Source organism: Haliotis cracherodii, unplaced genomic scaffold (genome assembly GCF_022045235.1).
Source record: "Haliotis cracherodii isolate W230 unplaced genomic scaffold, xgHalCrac1.p SCAF_20, whole genome shotgun sequence".
Taxonomy (NCBI): Eukaryota; Metazoa; Mollusca; class Gastropoda; order Lepetellida; family Haliotidae; genus Haliotis; species Haliotis cracherodii.
In genome coordinates, this window is record NW_027266276.1 from 11,904,489 (window position 1) to 11,925,968 (window position 21,480).

The 21,480-nt window shown below is 45.1% G+C and overlaps 1 protein-coding gene across 1 annotated transcript in view; it reads right to left on the reverse strand.

Annotated features, from left to right (window-relative positions):
* Positions 1 to 418: 418 nt before the first annotated feature.
* LOC139470321 (serine/arginine repetitive matrix protein 2-like) overlaps positions 419 to 21,480 on the reverse strand; it is a 28,765-nt gene continuing 7,703 nt past the window's right edge. Inside the window, exons 5-11 of the mRNA XM_071252692.1 lie at positions 12,818 to 13,090; positions 12,411 to 12,678; positions 10,691 to 10,833; positions 8,953 to 9,099; positions 6,183 to 6,302; positions 5,041 to 5,256; positions 419 to 2,644 (exon numbers count right to left, since the gene is read on the reverse strand). Coding sequence (XP_071108793.1) covers positions 2,402 to 2,644; positions 5,041 to 5,256; positions 6,183 to 6,302; positions 8,953 to 9,099; positions 10,691 to 10,833; positions 12,411 to 12,678; positions 12,818 to 13,090 — 1,410 coding nt within the window. The 3' untranslated portion in view covers positions 419 to 2,401. The remainder of the gene's footprint in view (positions 2,645 to 5,040; positions 5,257 to 6,182; positions 6,303 to 8,952; positions 9,100 to 10,690; positions 10,834 to 12,410; positions 12,679 to 12,817; positions 13,091 to 21,480) is intronic.

Below are 21,480 nucleotides of genomic sequence, written 5' to 3' on the forward strand. Positions count from 1 at the left end.
AGATTTAACACAGCATCAATGATATCAATCACACATTTGGAGCAGGTTCCCAGATTTAATACAGCATCAATGATATCAATCTCACATTTGGAGCAGGTTCCCAGATTTAACACAGCATCAATGATATCAATCACACATTTGGAGCAGGTACCCAGATTTAACATAGCATCAATGATATCAATCAAAAATTTGGAGCAGGCTACCAGATTTAACACAGCATCAATGATATCAATCACACTTTAGGAGCAAGCTACCAGATTTAACATAGCATCAATGATATCAATCACACATTTGGAGCAGATTCTCAGATTTAACACAGCATCAATGATATCAATCTCACACTTGGAGCAGGTTCCCAGATTTAACACAGCATCAATGATATCAATCACACATTTGGAGCAGGTTCACAGATATAACACAGCATCAATGATATCAATCACACATTTGGAGCAGGTTCCCAGATTTAACACAGCATCAATGATATCAATCACACATTTGGAGCAGGTTCCCAGATATAACACAGCATCAATGATATCAATCACACATTTGGGGCAGGTTCCCAGATTTAACACAGCATCAATGATATCAATCACACATTTCGAGCAGCTTCCCGGATTTAACACAGCATCAATGAAATCAATCACACATTTGGAGCAGGTTCCCAGATTTAACACAGCATCAATGATATCAATCACACATTTGGAGCAGGTTCCAAGATTTAACAGCAGGTTCCAAGATTTAACACAGCATCAATGATATCAATCACACATTTGGAGCAGGTTACCAGATTTAATACAGCATCAATGATATCAATCTCACATTTGGAGCAGGTTCCCAGATTTAACAGCAGGTTCAAAGATTTAACAGAGCATTAATGATATCGATCAGACATTTGGAGCAGGTTGTCAGATTTAACAGCTGGTTCCCAGATTTAACACTGCATCAATGATATCAATCACACATTTGGAGCAGGTTCCCAGATTTAACACAGCATCAATGGTATCAATCTCACATTTGGAGCAGGTTCCCAGATTTAACACAGCATCAATGATATCAATCACACATTTGGAGCAGGTTCCCAGATTTAACACAGCATCAATGATATCAATCACACATTTGGAGCAGGTTCCCAGATTTAATACAGCATCAATGATATCAATCTCACATTTGGAGCAGGTTCCCAGATTTAACACAGCATCAATGATATCAATCAAACATTTGGAGCAGGCTACCAGATTTAACACAGCATCAATGATATCAATCACACATTTGGGGCAGGTTCCCAGATTTAACACAGCATCAATGATATCAATCACACATTTGGAGCAGGTTCCCAGATTTAACACAGCATCAATGATATCAATCACACATTTGGGGCAGGTTCCCAGATTTAACACAGCATCAATGATATCAATCACACATTTCGAGCAGCTTCCCATGATATCAATCACACATTTCGAGCAGCTTCCCGGATTTAACACAGCATCAATGAAATCAATCACACATTTGGAGCAGGTTCCCAGATGTAACACAGCATCAATGATATCAATCACACATTTGGAGCAGGTTCCCAGATTTAACAGCAGGTTCCAAGATTTAACAGAGCATTAATGAAATCGATCACACATTTGGAGCAGGTTGTCAGATTTAACAGCAGCTTCCCAGATTTAACACAGCATCAATGATATCAATCACACATTTGGAGCAGGTTCTCAGATTTAACACAGCATCAATGGTATCAATCTCACATTTGGAGCAGGTTCCCAGATTTAACACAGCATCAATGATATCAATCACACATTTGGAGCAGGTTCCCAGATTTAACACAGCATCAATGATATCAATCACACATTTGGAGCAGCTTCCCAGATTTAATACAGCATCAATGATATCAATCTCACATTTGGAGCAGGTTCCCAGATTTAACACAGCATCAATGATATCAATCACACATTTGCAGCAGGTTCCCAGATTTAACACAGCATCAATGATATCAATCACACATTTGGAGCAGGTTCCCAGATTTAACACAGCATCAATGATATCAATCTCACATTTGGAGCAGTTTCCCGGATTTAACACAGCATCAATGATATCAATCACACATTTGGAGCAGGTTCCCAGATTTAACACAGCATCAGTGATATCAATCTCACACTTGGAGCAGGTTCCCAGATTTAACACAGCATCAATGATATCAATCACACATTTGGAGCAGGTTCCCAGATTTAACACGGCATGAATGATATCAATCACATTTTTGGAGCAGGTTCCCAGATTTAACACAGCATCAATGAAATCAATCACACATTTGGAGTAGGTTCCCAGATTTAACATTGCCTGTACAGTTTTAACACCGCAGTGCTGATCACATACGTTGGGTTCGTCAATCGCAAGGACGTCACAAACACTCTGTCATGCTTCGCACACATCCGTCCAACACAAGCTCCGAGGTCATCTGGTCCTGGCTGCAGAGGCCCTGGAGGTTCATCAGGAGCTGATTCAGGGGACTCCGCTGGGCTGCTGGTGAAGATGTGGCCGTGGCCGAAGCCAGCATCTGTTGGATGTCCTGTTTATGGAAACAGAGTCTTCTCCTCAGCAGCTTCATTATCTTCTCAATGGAGGTCACTATCGCATCGTCACTCTGAGGAGAAAAGCATGATTCACACTTGATGCATGAAAACTAAATAACATGAATAGTGGGCATAGACTTGGCTCCCCAGCAGTCACATTTCATTGACATCCCACAATGACAGTTTCTTGGTCTGGTAGTACACGTCTCGTGATAAATGATATGTCTGGGATAACATTTTCCCAGATCTAGTACTTTTTTGGGTTGAGTCCCATCCGGGATTCGAACTCACACTGTTATCTCAGATATAACATTTGTTACATTTGACCACATTCTAAATGGCATTGTGTGTACATAGCTTTCGGTCATGGGAGCTGTGTGGGACCGTATTTGAACAGTAGACAATGTTAGCACGTGACCGTCGCACAGGGCTTGGAAAAGCCGCTTGTCCGCTTGTAGTGGCAGCATGTGCAGGGCGAGAAAGAAGTGAAGAAACACTTGTCCTACTGCATATATCAATATCAAGGCTTGCCAAGGAATTTTTCCACTTTTAACAACGAGTGTTGACATATTTGATATCAAAAGACACAAGGGTGAGATTTTATTTATCATCCAACATCATTCTTCCAACTTTTACAGTTTCAATGGTCTGCAAAGCATTGTGATGCAATTTCAATGTAGATATCACTTGATCTCACCCAAGTGATATCTCCGGTGGGAGCCAGTTTTGGATGATAAGCTCAGGAAGGTGGGTAGCTCAGTAAGGTGGGTAGCTCGGGTAGCTCGGGAAGGTGGGTAGCTCAGTAAGGTGGGTAGCTCGGGTAGCTCAGGAAGGTGGGTAGCTCGGGTAGTTCGGGTAGCTCGGGTAGCTCGGGAAGGTGGGTAGCTCGGTAAGGTGAGTAGCTCTGGTAGCTCGGGAAGGTGGATAGTTCGGGTAGCTCGGGAAGGTGGGTAGCTCGGTCAGGTGGGTAGCTTGGGAAGGTGGGTAGCTCAGGAAGGTGGGTAGCTCGGTCAGGTGGGTAGCTTGGGAAGGTGGGTAGCTTGGGAAGGTGGGTAGCTCGGGAAGGTGGGTAGCTCGGTCAGGTGGGTAGCTTGGGAAGGTGGGTAGCTCAGGAAGGTGGGTAGCTCGGGAAGGTGGGTAGCTCGGTAAGGTGGGTAGCTCGGGTAGCTCAGGAAGGTGGGTAGCTCGGGTAGCTCAGGAAGGTGGGTAGCTCGGGAAGGTGGGTAGCTCAGGAAGGTGGGTAGCTTGGGTAGCTCGGGTAGCTCGGGAAGGTGGGTAGCTCGGGAAGGTGGGTAGCTCGGTCAGGTGGGTAGCTTGGGTAGCTCGGGTAGCTCGGGAAGGTGGGTAGCTCAGTAAGGTGGGTAGCTCGGGTAGCGCAGGAAGGTGGGTAGCTCAGGAAGGTGGGTACCTCGGGTAGCTCATGAAGGTGGGTAGCTCGGGAAGGTTGGTAGCTCTGGTAGCTCAGGAAGCTCGGGTAGCTCGGGAAGGTGGGTAGCACGGGTAGCATGGGAAGGTGGGTAGCTCAGTAAGGTGGGTAGCTCGGGAAGATGGGTAGCTCAGGTAGCATGGGAAGGTGGGTAGCTCGGGAAGGTGGGTAGCTCGGGTAGATGGGTAGCTCGGGAAGGTGGGTAGCTCGGGTAGATGGGTAGCTCGGGAAGGTGGGTAGCTCGGGTAGCATGGGAAGGTGGGTAGCTCGGGTAGCATGGGAAGGTGGGTAGCTCGGGTAGCTCGGGAAGGTGGGTAGCTCGGGTAGCATGGGAAGGTGGGTAGCTCGGGTAGCATGGGAAGGTGGGTAGCTCGGGAAGGTGGGTAGCTCGGGAAGGTGGGTAGCTCGGGTAGGTGGGTAGCTCGGGAAGGTGGGTAGCTCGGGAAGGTTGGTACCTCGGGTAGCATGGGAAGGTGGGTAGCTCGGGTAGCTCGGGAAGGTATGTAGCTCGGGTAGCTCGGGAAGGTGGGTACTGAGTTACCAGGGTACCCACTGGACTACCTGGGCCCGCGGTTAGTCACTGTGATATACTATTTAATGACAATAACAATAAAACTCCATAGGTAAATAACAAGTTGTAACGTTCACATTTCTTTCTGAATTGCACATGCATTCCTTCTGACTTTTATATGTTTGAGTAAAAATAAAGCTTCAGTATGCATGACCAGATCTTTTTATATGTGTATCTAAATAGCCTTGGCCAGGGCTATGGTAAAACGATTCCCAATCACCCATTTTGTACCCAACTCTTGAGACCTACGGCGGGTAGGTACCTGGGTAGGGTCGGGTGACGGGGTTACCCCAGCAATATATCTGGACTTGTCTCAGCCCTACAAAGGAATGTACATTTTATCAAATCCATGCCTACAGCCACACTCAACAGCATTCTCTATTTCGATGAATTTAGTTTAGCACCTATTTGACACATAACTCCAGGCAAGGTGATATAAAATCATTATTGTTTAACTGTTCATTGTTTACCTGAAATGTCTGGACTCTCACAGCACACATTAATCCCAAAATAATCCTTCTCTCGGTGTGATATGTGATCTGACTCAGTCCATGTTTCTGCAAGATGGCGGCGAGAGCATCAGTTACTGGAAGGAAGCCATCTTGTTTGAAGAGGCCATCAACAATGTATGTGCACACCTTCCCAGCACTAAGTCTCCTGGCTGATCTCACGCAAATCTTACAGAACTGAAAGAAATGATAGGTGATACATGCACATGTGATGTCATTTGATACACATACCATATTTGGTGTAATAAGCGCCCAGGGCGCTCTCAAAATTAGAAATAGGGGGCTCTTATTCAAATATAATTTTGCTGAGAAAAACAGAGTTGAAAGATTGAAAATTTCATGGTTTATGCTGACAGCATGAAAAATCTGTGCATATTATACAAGACAGATATATTTTTTCAGAATTTACATACACGAGTGCGTATTATACATGAATAAATGAGTCTTGTGTACATTAATCAATCAGAAGGGGTGCTAATTGTAATTGTTCACTAGCCAATATATTATTCAATATCGCTGTGGGCGCTTATTTGGGCGGGGCGCTTATTGTGTCGAATACGGTACCTGGTTATGTCATGTTGATACACACACCTGATCATGTGACGTCATATTGATACACACACCTGGTCATGTGACGTCATGTTGATACACACACCTGGTCATGTGACGTCATGTTGATACACACACCTGGTCATGTGACGTCATGTTGATACACATACCTGGGCATGTGACCTCATGTTGATACACATACCTGGGCATGTGACCTTATGTTGATACACACACCTGGTCATGTGACCTTATGTTGATACACACACCTGATCATGTGACCTCATCTTGATACACATACCTGGGCATGTGACCTTATGTTGATACACACACCTGGTCATGTGACCTTATGTTGATACACACACCTGGTCATGTGACCTCATGTTGATACACATACCTGGGCATGTGACCTTATGTTGATACACATACCTGGGCATGTGACCTTATGTTGATACACACACCAGGTCATGTGACGTCATGTTGATACACATACCTGGTCATGTGACATCATGTTGATACACACACCTGGTCATGTGACGTCATGTCGATATACATACCTGGTCATGTGACGTCATGGTTGTACTAGGCAGGAGTGACTGCTGCAGGAAAGGACGGAGGAACTTCTCGTCAAAGACATCATCCGCAACAAGCATGCTGAGACTTAGTTTGCACAGCATCTGAAAGACCAGCCACAAGTGAGAGGGAACATCTCTAACATGTTTACTTGTACATGGTGAGGTGAGGTGAAATGGGGTTTAACGTCCCATCCAAGACTATTGCACTTATCTAGTGACATGCATGCACGTGTATATGTGTGTGTGTGTGGCGGCTTGTACTAGACCGGACTGATGCCGATTTATATTGCTAGCACACTGAGATACCATGCCGCAGTTTAACATGATTTCCCCACTCAGACACAGTGTACTGACTCCGAGCAGACCAGTCCTTGTTTTAGCCCCTTAATGCCGATCGCCAGACAGGTTAACAACAAGTACCATGTTTTAACATCTTTTGGTAAGACGTGGCCGGGGATCGAACCCCAGACCTTCCGCTCTCCGGGCAAACGCTCTATCACTAAACCACGGAGGCTGTCAACTCCAACATGGAGAAGATGAGGGAACGGGTAAATGTTGTTAAATGCTACAGGTCAGCATTATTCCAGCTTTAATGCGGGGGCCTGTAAAAATAGGCCTGGGCCAGACAAACCAGTGACTGATGTTAGGAGGAAGTGAGTGAGTATGGTTTTACGCCGCTTTTAGCAATATTCCAGCAATATCATGGCAGGGGACACCAGAAATGGGCTTAACACATTGTACCCATGTCGGAAATCGAACCCGGGTTTTCTGCGATTAGGAGGAAGTCCTACAGTTTGGGGTATTATGACATGCAATCAACTAAGCCAACAAATCTCATCTCCCAATCTATTTTGTGCTCCACTATGATAATTCAGTCATTTTTTTTACAATTTGTGAAACTGTCCATCATTCATTAAGATTTTGTTTGTTCTTGTTTGCTGATGATTTAAGCAGTATTACAGCTGCATCACAGCAGCCAAAAAATAATCAGGTTTGTTTGTTGTTTACACCACACTCAGCAATGTTCCAGCTATATGACGGCAGTCTGTAAATAACCTAGTCTGGACTAGACAATCCAGTGATCGACAACATGAACATTGATCTATGCAATTGGGATACGATGACATGTATCAACCAAGTCAATGAGTTTGATCCTGTTCATCGCCTCTTACAAGCATGGGTTGCTCAAGATTCAATTCTAACCCAGATCTTCATGGGAGGAAAATAATCATGTGTTCACCAGGCAAACCAGTGACTAAAAGAGCAACGTCCCACGCCACTTGGTTACGATGGGGGAAAATGGAGTACCCATGTCAGAAAACCAGACAAAGGCCCTGTTCAACAAAGCGAAAGTTGCGTTTCGACAGTCATAAGTCTATGTTAAAGTATGGGAGTTACAATCACCTTTGCGCTACGATTGCTGAAACCATCCTGATGGGCAGAAAATGGACTTTAACCAAGGACCCTTCCACAAAATGATTGTAGCGCCATGACAGTCAGAAGTCTATGTTAAAGTATGGTAGTTACAATTCCCTTTCTGCTATGATCGCTTTACAGAACAAACCCCAGAACCCAGATGTGAGGACCAAACTTCAACGATGGAATCGACATGGTATCGACATATTGTGTGTTTTCATAGCATTATCTCAGTCGAAATGTGTGTTAGAGAAGTGAAGATGGGAGTTATCTCCCCTGATCGGGTTCTGAGTCCTTGACAAACGACTCAGTCCATCTAAACCATCTACACTTGTTTACTCTAGTAGACCCATCTGAGCCAAAGTCGGGACCTGATCCCCAAGCATAGATGCCAACTCAAATAGTTCCCTGTCTGCACCAACAAAGCTCTTCAGAAAACATAACTTGAGGTTTCTTGAACTATCAACATTCAGAGACCTTGTATCATTGAATAATGGATATGTCAAACCTATGTGGAGTGAAAGCATGGCCAGCATAATCTCCCTGTACAATGCTTCATGTCACGAGTGCAGAAACAATTGCTCACCATGATATTTTATGCATGTGGTTTATTTCGTGATCAAATGACAAAAATCATAATTTGTTGTGAGGAAAAGCTTGATAGTGTTATTTTAGGCTCAAAATGAACCCAGACACTATCATGCTTCTCTTCCATATCTGCAGCATGCGCGTTAGAGAAGTAAAAATGTGAGTTATCTCCCCTGATCGGGTACCTGAGTCCTTGACAAACAACTAAAGTCCATCAAAATCTACTCTTGATTACTCGAGTACCTGTCAGAGCCCTTCTAAGGACCTGATCCCTAAGCAGAGTGCCAACCCCAGTTAAAGCTATAGAGTAACTATATTATCAGATAATGGATATTTTTAGTCTATACTAATTGAAAGCATGTCTCTGATTGATCAGCATTGGCTAGCTTTAGAATGCTTCATGGCACTGCTGCATAAATAATTTGCTCTCCATCATATTTTATACATGTGAATCATTCATAAGAACATCAGAAAAAGCTGTAATTTTTGAGATGACAAGAGTAATAGTGTAACTGCAGCAGGACGTGGAGTCATCCCACAGATGAAATCCTTACCTTGTCAGCTTCCTGGCGGGGTTAAAATCTTTGGTCATGTTGACAAGGCATCCGACCTCTGATCAAAAGGTCCGTGGTTCGAATACCATCACAGGACTTGGAAATCTTATGGCTACTACGTAACTATTATGTCAAAATCACAATGGTTGGCATCTCTGACTATGGTTACCATGGTTACTTATGAAGCTACACACCTTTGCAGAGTTAGTCCTCATGCGTTCATCGGGGCTCTCACAGGACTTGGTGAACACATCACAGATAATGTCGTGTTCTTCTTTGGTGAGACTTGGCTTCAAGAAAATGATGTTGAATGTTGCTGATTGCTCAAACACAGTCAGGACCTGCAATGAATGGCAGCCATCAATACTCCAGCCAACGATGACCTCAATTCAGCCAGCTCACTGCAGTGAGTGACTAAGTTTTTATGTCGCATTAAGTAACATTGCAGCAATATCATGGCGACGGACACCAGACATGGTCTTTACACATTGTATTCGCTAGGGATTTAAACCTGAGTGTTTATCATGACAAGCAAAAACTTTAACCACTGGACTACCCTACTGCCCCTCCACTTCATCCAAATTCAGTCGTCAACCTTTTTTTACAACCATGAGTACGAGGGACATATTTTGCCCCTGAATCCCCACAGAGAGACAATCATGTGATACTGGGTATCTGCATGGGTACTTAGGACCAGTTCTACCCTGGAATCCCAACAAAGAGACTAGCATGGGCACTGAGGACCTCTTCTGCCCTGGAAACCCAACAGGGAGATAAGCATCAGGTTCTGGAGACCTGTTCTGCCCTGGAGCTCCCACAGGGAGACAAGCATCAGGTTCTGGAGACCTGTTCTGCCCTGGAACTCCCACAGGGAGACAAGCATCAGGTTCTGGAGACCTGTTCTGCCCTGGAACTCCCACAGGGAGACAAGCATCAGGTTCTGGAGACCTGTTCTGCCCTGGAACTCCCACAGGGAGACAAGCATCAGGTTCTGGAGACCTGTTCTGCCCTGGAACTCCCACAGGGAGACAAGCTTCAGGTTCTGGAGACCTGTTCTGCCCTGGAATCCCCATGGAGAGACAAACATCAGGTTCTGGAGACCTGTTCTGCCCTGGAACTCCCACAGGGAGACAAGCATCAGGTTCTGGAGACCTGTTCTGCCCTGGAATCCCCACGGAGAGACAAACATCAGGTTCTGGAGACCTGTTCTGCCCTGGATCTCCCACAGGGAGACAAGCATCAGGTACTTGGGTGCTATTCTGCCCTGGAACTCCCACAGGGAGACAAGCATCAGGTACTGGGTGCTATTCTGCCCTGGAGCTCCCACAGGAGACAAGCATCAGGTTCTGGGGTGCTATTCTGCCCTGGAATCCCTGGTGGAGTTCCCCCCTTGTACAGCTCCTGGTACCAGTAGTCACTACACACCACAAAATATTAATTATCAGCAGAAGAAATATGTTTCTTCTGCTGACGTCACTTCCTGTTGGTGCATTTTCTTCTATTTCTTTTGATTATATAATGTATAGTTTATAGACTTTCCGGTGACATTGTATTACAGGAATAAAGGCTATAACTATTATTTTAGTTTTGTGGTGTGTTGATAACGTAGGTTTCAGTAAACCCTCTGTAACATGATGGAGGGTGGTCCAGAGAGTTCAACCAGTTCAAGAAATGTCAGATGCTTTGAGGACACTTATACCTCACAGTCCAGGGTATTGGTCAACCACAGACATAGGATACCGTCCCAACTTGACCCTTGATAAATATATTTTATTCTTACAAAAAAATCCTAAACAGCAAAAAGCAGTTCAACACTTACCTGACGTGAATACAAAGATTCACAAAGAAACATTGAAAGGTAAATGAGATTCAGGTAGCAAAAATTAATGGGAAGATGGAGCCTGTTTCTTTACAAATACTACACAATCTCACCTGTGAGTTGTTATGATACCTGTCCAACAGATGCTCCCATATGGCAGAGAATGCTGGGTAATCCTCCTTGGTTGCCATGGACGCCACAGATGCAACAGCTTCTGCCCAGTGTCTCCGAAGAGAGAACTTGGCGTGCTGTAGATCTACTCGAGGAAAGAAGCAAGCCAACATATATGTAAAATAAGGATACATAATAGTGCCTGCATCTTGTCACCTTGATGTGTGACAATTTAACAAAAGATGCTGCAAGAAATGATATTCAATTTTTTCTTTGTATATCTCAGCCCTTAGAACACACTTAGTGAGTGAGTGAGTATGGTTTTACACCGCAATATTCCAGCAACATCACAGCGGGGGACACCAGAAATGGCCTTCACACATTGTACCTATGTTGGGAATCGAACCCGGGTCTTCGGTGTGACGAGCGAACGCTTTAACCACAAGGCTACCAGACAGCCCCACTTAAATACTAATGATCTGAATAAAGTATGTCAGCACTAGGAGAAGCATTCATGCCAAAGTTCAGAAATACCTCATATTTCAGAGATGTTCACAGAGCCAAAAATGCATTTTGAGAGAATTCAAGTCAAAACATGGTCAAAATTCAACATATTGCAAAAAATTGTGCTACCATTGCCATAAGTCTACATTAAAGTAAGGGCGTTATCATCATCTTTGTGCTACCATTGCCATAAGTCTTCATTAAAGTAAGGGCGTTATGATCATCTTTGTGCTACGATTGCCATAAGTCTACATTAAAGTAAGGGTGTTATGATCATCTTTGTGCTACCATTGCCATAAGTCTACATTAAAGTAAGGGCGTTATCATCATCTTTGTGCTACCATTGCCATAAGTCTTCATTAAAGTAAGGGCGTTATGATCATCTTTGTGCTACGATTGCCATAAGTCTACATTAAAGTAAGGGTGTTATGATCATCTTTGTGCTACCATTGCCATAAGTCTACATTAAAGTAAGGGCGTTATCATCATCTTTGTGCTACCATTGCCATAAGTCTACATTAAAGTAAGGGTGTTATGATCATCTTTATGCTATGATGCTGTGTGGAATTGCGAACAGGAGAATACTTTTCACTGAAAAGACACAGAAAATTATTTGCCATTCTGTTTATTAAGCATTTTCCTATGTTTATTATTTGCCATGGGTCTGTCCGATTTACTTGTGTGAAGCCCATTTTTCACTGGCCTCATGTAGTAAACATCATCACTTAGTACCTTAACGTTACTTCTAAATATGTCGTAAGTTGATGTTAAGGTACAGGAGCAGCCATCACCTTAGCGCTAAGATCGCTTTATACAACGTCACTCAGGACCTCATTTTAATCCTAGCATTATGTGGTTTTAATTTTGCCCATTGAGGCGTCAATACAAAGAATTTGAAGCTTGTGGAGATAAACAACATTCATTTCACTGACATCATGACATCACAATCTCATCTAAGACGCCTCAATTCGCTGTGCAGAGTTTTGTCCCTTGGGCACGCCAGAATCCTATGATTGTGGGTTTCGAATCCATGTTCTCCCCGATTATGTTTCTAGGTTAGTCAGCACCATACCCGTGCTCGTGGGTTTCACCAAAGTGGTAAACGTCTGGACCTGCATCACTTGGGGCTTTCCTCCAACATTAAGCTGACATGCCGTGATATGACTGGAATATTATTAAAAGCGGCGTTAAACCAAACTCACTCACTCACAATCTCACCTGGTTGTAAATGTTCCATCAGTGGCTTGATGTGTGGTTGAACTCCCTTCTTCAGAAGATGGACAATAGTCTGAATGGTGGAGAATCCGGCCTCTTTTATTGCAGGCTGTTCACTGTCACACAATGCCTTGACGTACGGCAGGACAGCGCCAAGTCCAGCAGTCTCAGCAATGATGGCCACGGTGTAACTGTTTGTATTTGGGACAACGGCTGAAGGGGAGTCTAGATCCGGTGTAAGATTTGACAGTAATTCCCTCGTGCCGAACACCTGCAACAGACCATGACATCAGAGTGAGTTGACAAGGACCTTTATTCGTAACATTCATTCTTCATTTGTAACATTTGACCATTAGTGTGTACTTAATTATTTGAACTGTTGTATAATCAATGTTTCCCAAATGTCTTACCTTTGTGAGTTTAGAAACCATCCTGCAAGCTATTAGTTTCATCTGACGTGTTCCACACAGACCTGCTTGAAAAACTAAGAGAAGTTTGTCGATGTATGGACGAGCTTTGCCTCCGGCTTTATAAATGACAGCATCTACAGATTCTATTAGTTTCTGCATGGTTTCTTCACGTTCGTCCTGCCACAGGGTGTGAAATATCATCGGCAACAGAAGATTGAACAATTCGCAGCACCTGCCAGTCTTGGCCATCTTCTGTAACTCTGTTGTTGCTTCCTGTGGCAAACAGAAGTTATTGCTTGAAATAAAAATATCAGTTTGGCCTGAGACGGGTAAGCTGGGTACTAGGTCGGGTGGGTATTGAGTGACCACAGGACAACCTTGACCTGTGGTTAGTCATGTGATCTACTGTTTACTGACAAAAGTTCACTATGCATGTAACTCCATTGTTACACCACAAGTCCCTAATGTTCCCATTTCTTTCTGACTATGTACCCATTCCTTCTGACTTTCATATGTTTGAATAAAGATAACCTTCACAGTCAACTTCAGTGTGTGGATGACCAGATCATTTTATAGGTGTATCTTTAAAAACAATTCCCAATCGGACATTTTGTACCTAACTCTTGAGACTAACAGCAGGGACATAGTGAAAGGGGGTCGGGTATCCGGGGACCCGGGTAGTAAATTTGGACTCGTCCCAGCCCTTCTATTAATCCAACATCAAATTCAGGGATACCAGCAGCCAAAAGCAACACGAATCTCTCTGCAGAGTTACTTCTCTTAGCTGTGCCAGGATCTTATGATGGATGGTGTGAATATCAGATTTGCTCTGATTATGATTCTTGGTTTGAAAGCACCGAACTTGTAGTTACCATTTCATCCAAATGTTACATATCTATGACCTGTGTTGCTTTGGAGATGCTGGGCTTGCCCACATTCAGCTGACACACCAAGAGAATAACATACGGGCTACGAGGGCCGGAATTACATATTATCTGTCCTGAGTGAATTAATGTTGTAAATACAAAGCCTTGGGGAGAGACTTTCTATGGATGGCCATTCGGTCAAGGAATGGCCGCATTCACAAGGAATGACATAATACATTGATCACGTTGGCATGCATTTATCATGTACATAGCGGAACAAGCCAATTACACTCGGAATGTTTACAATCAAAGCGCCATCTGGCGTTCTTTATTGTCAATGTTGTCTTCTTTCAGTGGCATTTAGAAGTTGGTGTGATGAAGCAAGACAAGTTCTATGGATCAACAACTACTTTATTACAATTAGTGCGATGTTTCGATGAGATCCTAACACCTTTATCAAGCAAGTGATCACTTAGATCACTCCATAGAACTTGTCTTACGTCAATGTTGTCCTTTAGCCGTTTAGTGTCCTTCTTCTTCACTGATGTTCTTCAGAAGACATTGTTCTTTTTTCACATATGAAGTCTTTCGTTTGCGAGTTGTGAACTGGTATTGTTTTGTATTTTGAATTCATTAATTGTATGTAAACAATGGCCTTTATTTGTAACATTCATTCTTTATTCGTAACATTTGACTATTATTGCGTATTTTTGTCCTTTATTTCCACTTTGTATTTTTTAGCTATCAACATTATTTCACAAGGGGCAGCTATTCCATAACTCTGAGTTGCGAGTAGGTTGGTTGGTTGTTTGTTTTATGCCGCACTTGGCAGTATTCCAGCTATGTGACGGCGGTCTGTAAATAATCGAGTCTGGACCAGACAATCTAGTGATTGATATCTTGAGCATCTATCCACGCAATTGGGATCAATGACATGCTTTAAACCAAGTCAACAGGCCTGACCACCTGATCCTGTTCGTCGCCTCTTACAACAAGCAAATAGTCGCCTTTTACGGCCAGCATGTTGCAAGTAGGACATTCTCTTGTCACTCATACTCTTTTTTTTATGATAAAAAGTAGAATAAATGTATGTTTCTTGACCTCAAATGGAGACTTCAACTGTTGGTCAATTGCAGGTCCAGCAACTACTAGGTGAGCATACTACTCAGACCAAACAAACAAGTGGCTTCGGGCTAGTGTCCAAAGTCCAGATTGTAAGCACACTGTTCTGCTTATAATTGCTTTGTGAAAATTGGAAATGAATGAACTGTCAATTTAATCATAGTGAATGTGTCCTTTTGGTTCAGTGAGAAATGTGTTGTATACATGGAGTCTGTTAGATAGATACCAGGGTAAGATGTGACATTGTACAACAATAACCAGAGACTCAGTGCTGAGATCGGTTTCCACGACAGGCCCGGCCATACCACCCATTACTCATCATGTGTAGTCACAGAAACAAACTCATACAGAATAGGAGTTACAATTAAGAGTTTTTAACTAGGTGTTTTGGACAACTGGAAGGACAGATGGACAACTGGAAGGACAGATGGACAACTGGAAGGACAGATGGACAACTGGAGGGACAGATGGACAACTGGAAGGACAGGACAACTGGAAGGACAGGACAACTTGAAGGACAGATGGATAACTGGAAGGACAAATGGACAACTGGAAGGACAGATGGACAACTGGAAGGACAGGACAACTGGAAGGACAGGACAACTTGAAGGACAGATGGACAACTGGAAGGACAAATGGACAACTGGAAGGACAGATGGACAACTGGAAGGACAGGACAACTGGAAGGACAGATGGACAACTGGAAGGACAGGACAACTGGAAGGACAGATGGATAACTGGAAGGACAGATGGACAACTGGAAGGACAGATGGATAACTGGAAGGACAGATGGATAACTGGAAGGACAGATGGACAACTGGAAGGACAGATGGACAACTGGAAGGACAGATGGATAACTGGAAGGACAGATGGACAACTGGAAGGACAGATGGACAACTGGAAGGACAGAACAACTGGAAGGACAGATGGAGAACTTGAAGGACAGATGGACAACTGGAGGGACAAATGGACAACTGGAAGGACAGATGGACAACTAGAAGGACAGGTGGACAACTGGAAGGACAGATGGACAACTGGAAGGACAGATGGACAACTGGAAGGACAGATGGACAACTGGAAGGACAGATGGATAACTGGAAGGACAGGACAACTGGAAGGACAGGACAACTGGAAGGACAGATGGAGAACTTGAAGGACAGATGGATAACTGGAAGGACAGGTGGACAACTGGAAGGACAGATGGAGAACTTGAAGGACAGATGGATAACTGGAAGGACAGATGGACAACTGGAAGGACAGGACAACTGGAAGGACAGATGGACAACTGGAAGGACAGGACAACTGGAAGGACAGATGGATAACTGGAAGGACAGATGGACAACTGGAAGGACAGATGGATAACTGGAAGGACAGATGGATAACTGGAAGGACAGATGGACAACTGGAAGGACAGATGGACAACTGGAAGGACAGATGGATAACTGGAAGGACAGATGGACAACTGGAAGGACAGATGGACAACTGGAAGGACAGAACAACTGGAAGGACAGATGGAGAACTTGAAGGACAGATGGACAACTGGAGGGACAAATGGACAACTGGAAGGACAGATGGACAACTAGAAGGACAGGTGGACAACTGGAAGGACAGATGGACAACTGGAAGGACAGATGGACAACTGGAAGGACAGATGGACAACTGGAAGGACAGATGGATAACTGGAAGGACAGGACAACTGGAAGGACAGGACAACTGGAAGGACAGATGGAGAACTTGAAGGACAGATGGATAACTGGAAGGACAGGTGGACAACTGGAGGGACAGATGGATAACTGGAAGGACAGATGGATAACTGGAAGGACAGGTGGACAACTGGAAGGACAGATGGAGAACTTGAAGGACAGATGGACAACTGGAAGGACACATGGATAACTGGAAGGACAGATGGATAACTAGAAGGACAGGTGGACAACTGGAAGGACAGATGGACAACTGGAAGGACAGATGGACAACTGGAAGGACAGATGGACAACTGGAGGGACAGAACAACTGGAAGGACAGATGGAGAACTTGAAGGACAGATGGACAACTGGAGGGACAAATGGACAACTGGAAGGACAGGACAACTGGAAGGACAGGACAACTGGAGGGACAGATGGATAACTGGAGGGACAGGACAACTGGAAGGACAGATGGATAACTGGAAGGACAGATGGACAACTGGAAGGACAGATGGACAACTGGAAGGACAGATGGACAACTGGAAGGACAGATGGATAACTGGAAGGACAGATGGATAACTGGAAGGACAGATGGATAACTGGAAGGACAGATGGACAACTGGAAGGACAGATGGATAACTGGAAGGACAGATGGACAACTGGAAGGACAGATGGACAACTGGAAGGACAGATGGACAACTGGAAGGACAAATGGATAACTGGAAGGACAGATGGACAACTGGAAGGACAGATGGATAACTGGAAGGACAGGACAACTGGAAGGACAGATGGATAACTGGAAGGACAGATGGATAACTGGAAGGACAGATGGACAACTGGAAGGACAGATGGATAACTGGAAGGACAAATGGATAACTGGAAGGACAGATGGACAACTGGAAGGACAGATGGATAACTGGAAGGACAGGACAACTGGAAGGACAGATGGACAACTGGAAGGACAGATGGACAACTGGAAGGACAGGATAACTGGAAGGACAGATGGACAACTGGAAGGACAGATGGACAACTGGAAGGACAGATGGACAACTGGAAGGACAGATGGACAACTGGAAGGACAGATGGATAACTGGAAGGACAGATGGATAACTGGAAGGACAGGACAACTGGAAGGACAGGACAACTGGAGGGACAGATGGATAACTGGAAGGACAGGACAACTGGAGGGACAGATGGATAACTGGAAGGACAGATGGACAACTGGAGGGACAGGACAACTGGAAGGACAGGACAACTGGAGGGACAGATGGATAACTGGAAGGACAGGACAACTGGAAGGACAGATGGACAACTGGAAGGACAGATGGATAACTGGAAGGACAGGATAACTGGAAGGACAGATGGACAACTGGAAGGACAGATGGACAACTGGAAGGACAGATGGACAACTGGAAGGACAGATGGACAACTGGAAGGACAGATGGATAACTGGAAGGACAGATGGATAACTGGAAGGACAGGACAACTGGAAGGACAGGACAACTGGAGGGACAGATGGATAACTGGAAGGACAGATGGACAACTGGAGGGACAGGACAACTGGAAGGACAGATGGACAACTGGAGGGACAGGACAACTGGAGGGACAGATGGACAACTGGAAGGACAGATGGACAACTGGAAGGACAGATGGACAACTGGAAGGACAGATGGACAACTGGAAGGACAGATGGATAACTGGAAGGACAGGACAACTGGAGGGACAGATGGATAACTGGAAGGACAGATGGACAACTGGAGGGACAGGACAACTGGAGGGACAGATGGACAACTGGAAGGACAGATGGACAACTGGAAGGACAGGACAACTGGAGGGACAGATGGATAACTGGAAGGACAGATGGACAACTGGAGGGACAGGACAACTGGAAGGACAGATGGACAACTGGAGGGACAGGACAACTGGAGGGACAGATGGACAACTGGAAGGACAGATGGACAACTGGAAGGACAGGACAACTGGAGGGACAGATGGATAACTGGAAGGACAGATGGACAACTGGAGGGACAGGACAACTGGAGGGACAGATGGACAACTGGAAGGACAGATGGACAACTGGAAGGACAGATGGACAACTGGAAGGACAGGACAACTGGAGGGACAGGACAACTGGAAGGACAGATGGACAACTGGAGGGACAGGACAACTGGAGGGACAGATGGACAACTGGAAGGACAGATGGACAACTGGAAGGACAGATGGACAACTGGAAGGACAGATGGACAACTGGAAGGACAGATGGATAACTGGAAGGACAGGACAACTGGAGGGACAGATGGATAACTGGAAGGACAGATGGACAACTGGAGGGACAGGACAACTGGAGGGACAGATGGACAACTGGAAGGACAGATGGACAACTGGAAGGACAGATGGACAACTGGAAGGACAGGACAACTGGAAGGACAGATGTACAACTGGAAGGACAGGACAACTGGAGGGACAGATGGACAACTGGAAGGACAGATGGATAACTGGAAGGACAGATGGATAACTGGAAGGACAGATGGACAACTGGAGGGACAGATGGACAACTGGAAGGACAGATGGACAACTGGAGGGACAGATGGACAACTGGAAGGACAGATGGACAACTGGAGGGACAGATGGATAACTGGAAGGACAGATGGACAACTGGAAGGACAGGACAACTGGAGGGACAGATGGATAACTGGAAGGACAGATGGATAACTGGAAGGACAGATGGATAACTGGAAGGACAGATGGACAACTGGAAGGACAGATGGATAACTGGAAGGACAGATGGACAACTGGAAGGACAGATGGACAAGTGGAAGGACAGATGGACAACTGGAAGGACAAATGGATAACTGGAAGGACAGATGGACAACTGGAAGGACAGATGGATAACTGGAAGGACAGGACAACTGGAAGGACAGATGGATAACTGGAAGGACAGATGGATAACTGGAAGGACAGATGGACAACTGGAAGGACAGATGGATAACTGGAAGGACAAATGGATAACTGGAAGGACAGATGGACAACTGGAAGGACAGATGGATAACTGGAAGGACAGGACAACTGGAAGGACAGATGGACAACTGGAAGGACAGATGGATAACTGGAAGGACAGGACAACTGGAAGGACAGATGGATAACTGGAAGGACAGATGGATAACTGGAAGGACAGATGGACAACTGGAAGGACAGATGGACAACTGGAAGGACAGGACAACTGGAAGGACAGATGGACAACTGGAAGGACAGATGGACAACTGGAAGGACAGGACAACTGGAAGGACAGATGGACAACTGGAAGGACAGATGGACAACTGGAGGGACAGATGGATAACTGGAAGGACAGATGGACAACTGGAAGGACAGATGGACAACTGGAAGGACAGATGGACAACTGGAAGGACAGATGGATAACTGGAAGGACAGATGGATAACTGGAAGGACAGATGGATAACTGGAAGGACAGGACAACTGGAAGGACAGATGGACAACTGGAAGGACAGATGGATAACTGGAAGGACAGGACAACTGGAAGGACAGATGGATAACTGGAAGGACAGATGGATAACTGGAAGGACAGATGGACAACTGGAAGGACAGATGGACAACTGGAAGGACAGGACAACTGGAAGGACAGATGGACAACTGGAAGGACAGATGGACAACTGGAGGGACAGATGGATAACTGGAAGGACAGATGGACAACTGGAAGGACAGATGGACAACTGGAAGGACAGATGGACAACTGGAAGGACAGATGGATAACTGGAAGGACAGATGGATAACTGGAAGGACAGATGGATAACTGGAAGGACAGATGGACAACTGGAAGGACAGATGGACAACTGGAAGGACAGATGGACAACTGGAAGGACAGATGGACAACTGGAAGGACAGATGGACAACTGGAAGGACAAATGGATAACTGGAAGGACAGATGGACAACTGGAAGGACAGATGGATAACTGGAAGGACAGGACAACTGGAAGGACAGATGGATAACTGGAAGGACAGATGGATAACTGGAAGGACAGATGGATAACTGGAAGGACAGATGGATAACTGGAAGGACAGATGGACAACTGGAAGGACAGATGGATAACTGGAAGGACAGATGGATAACTGGAAGGACAGATGGACAACTGGAGGGACAGATGGATAACTGGAAGGACAGATGGACAACTGGAAGGACAGATGGATAACTGGAAGGACAGATGGACAACTGGAAGGACAGATGGATAACTGGAAGGACAGATGGACAACTGGAAGGACAGATGGATAACTGGAAGGACAGATGGACAACTGGAAGGACAGATGGATAACTGGAGGGACAGATGGACAACTGGAAGGACAGATGGATAACTGGAAGGACAGATGGACAACTGGAAGGACAGATGGATAACTGGAAGGACAGATGGATAACTGGAAGGACAGATGGACAACTGGAAGGACAGATGGACAACTGGAAGGACAGATGGACAACTGGAAGGACAGATGGACAACTGGAAGGACAGATGGACAACTGGAAGGACAAATGGATAACTGGAAGGACAGATGGACAACTGGAAGGACAGATGGATAACTGGAAGGACAGGACAACTGGAAGGACAGATGGATAACTGGAAGGACAGATGGATAACTGGAAGGACAGATGGATAACTGGAAGGACAGATGGATAACTGGAAGGACAGATGGACAACTGGAAGGACAGATGGATAACTGGAAGGACAGATGGATAACTGGAAGGACAGATGGACAACTGGAGGGACAGATGGATAACTGGAAGGACAGATGGACAACTGGAAGGACAGATGGATAACTGGAAGGACAGATGGACAACTGGAAGGACAGATGGATAACTGGAAGGACAGATGGACAACTGGAAGGACAGATGGATAACTGGAAGGACAGATGGACAACTGGAAGGACAGATGGATAACTGGAGGGACAGATGGACAACTGGAAGGACAGATGGATAACTGGAAGGACA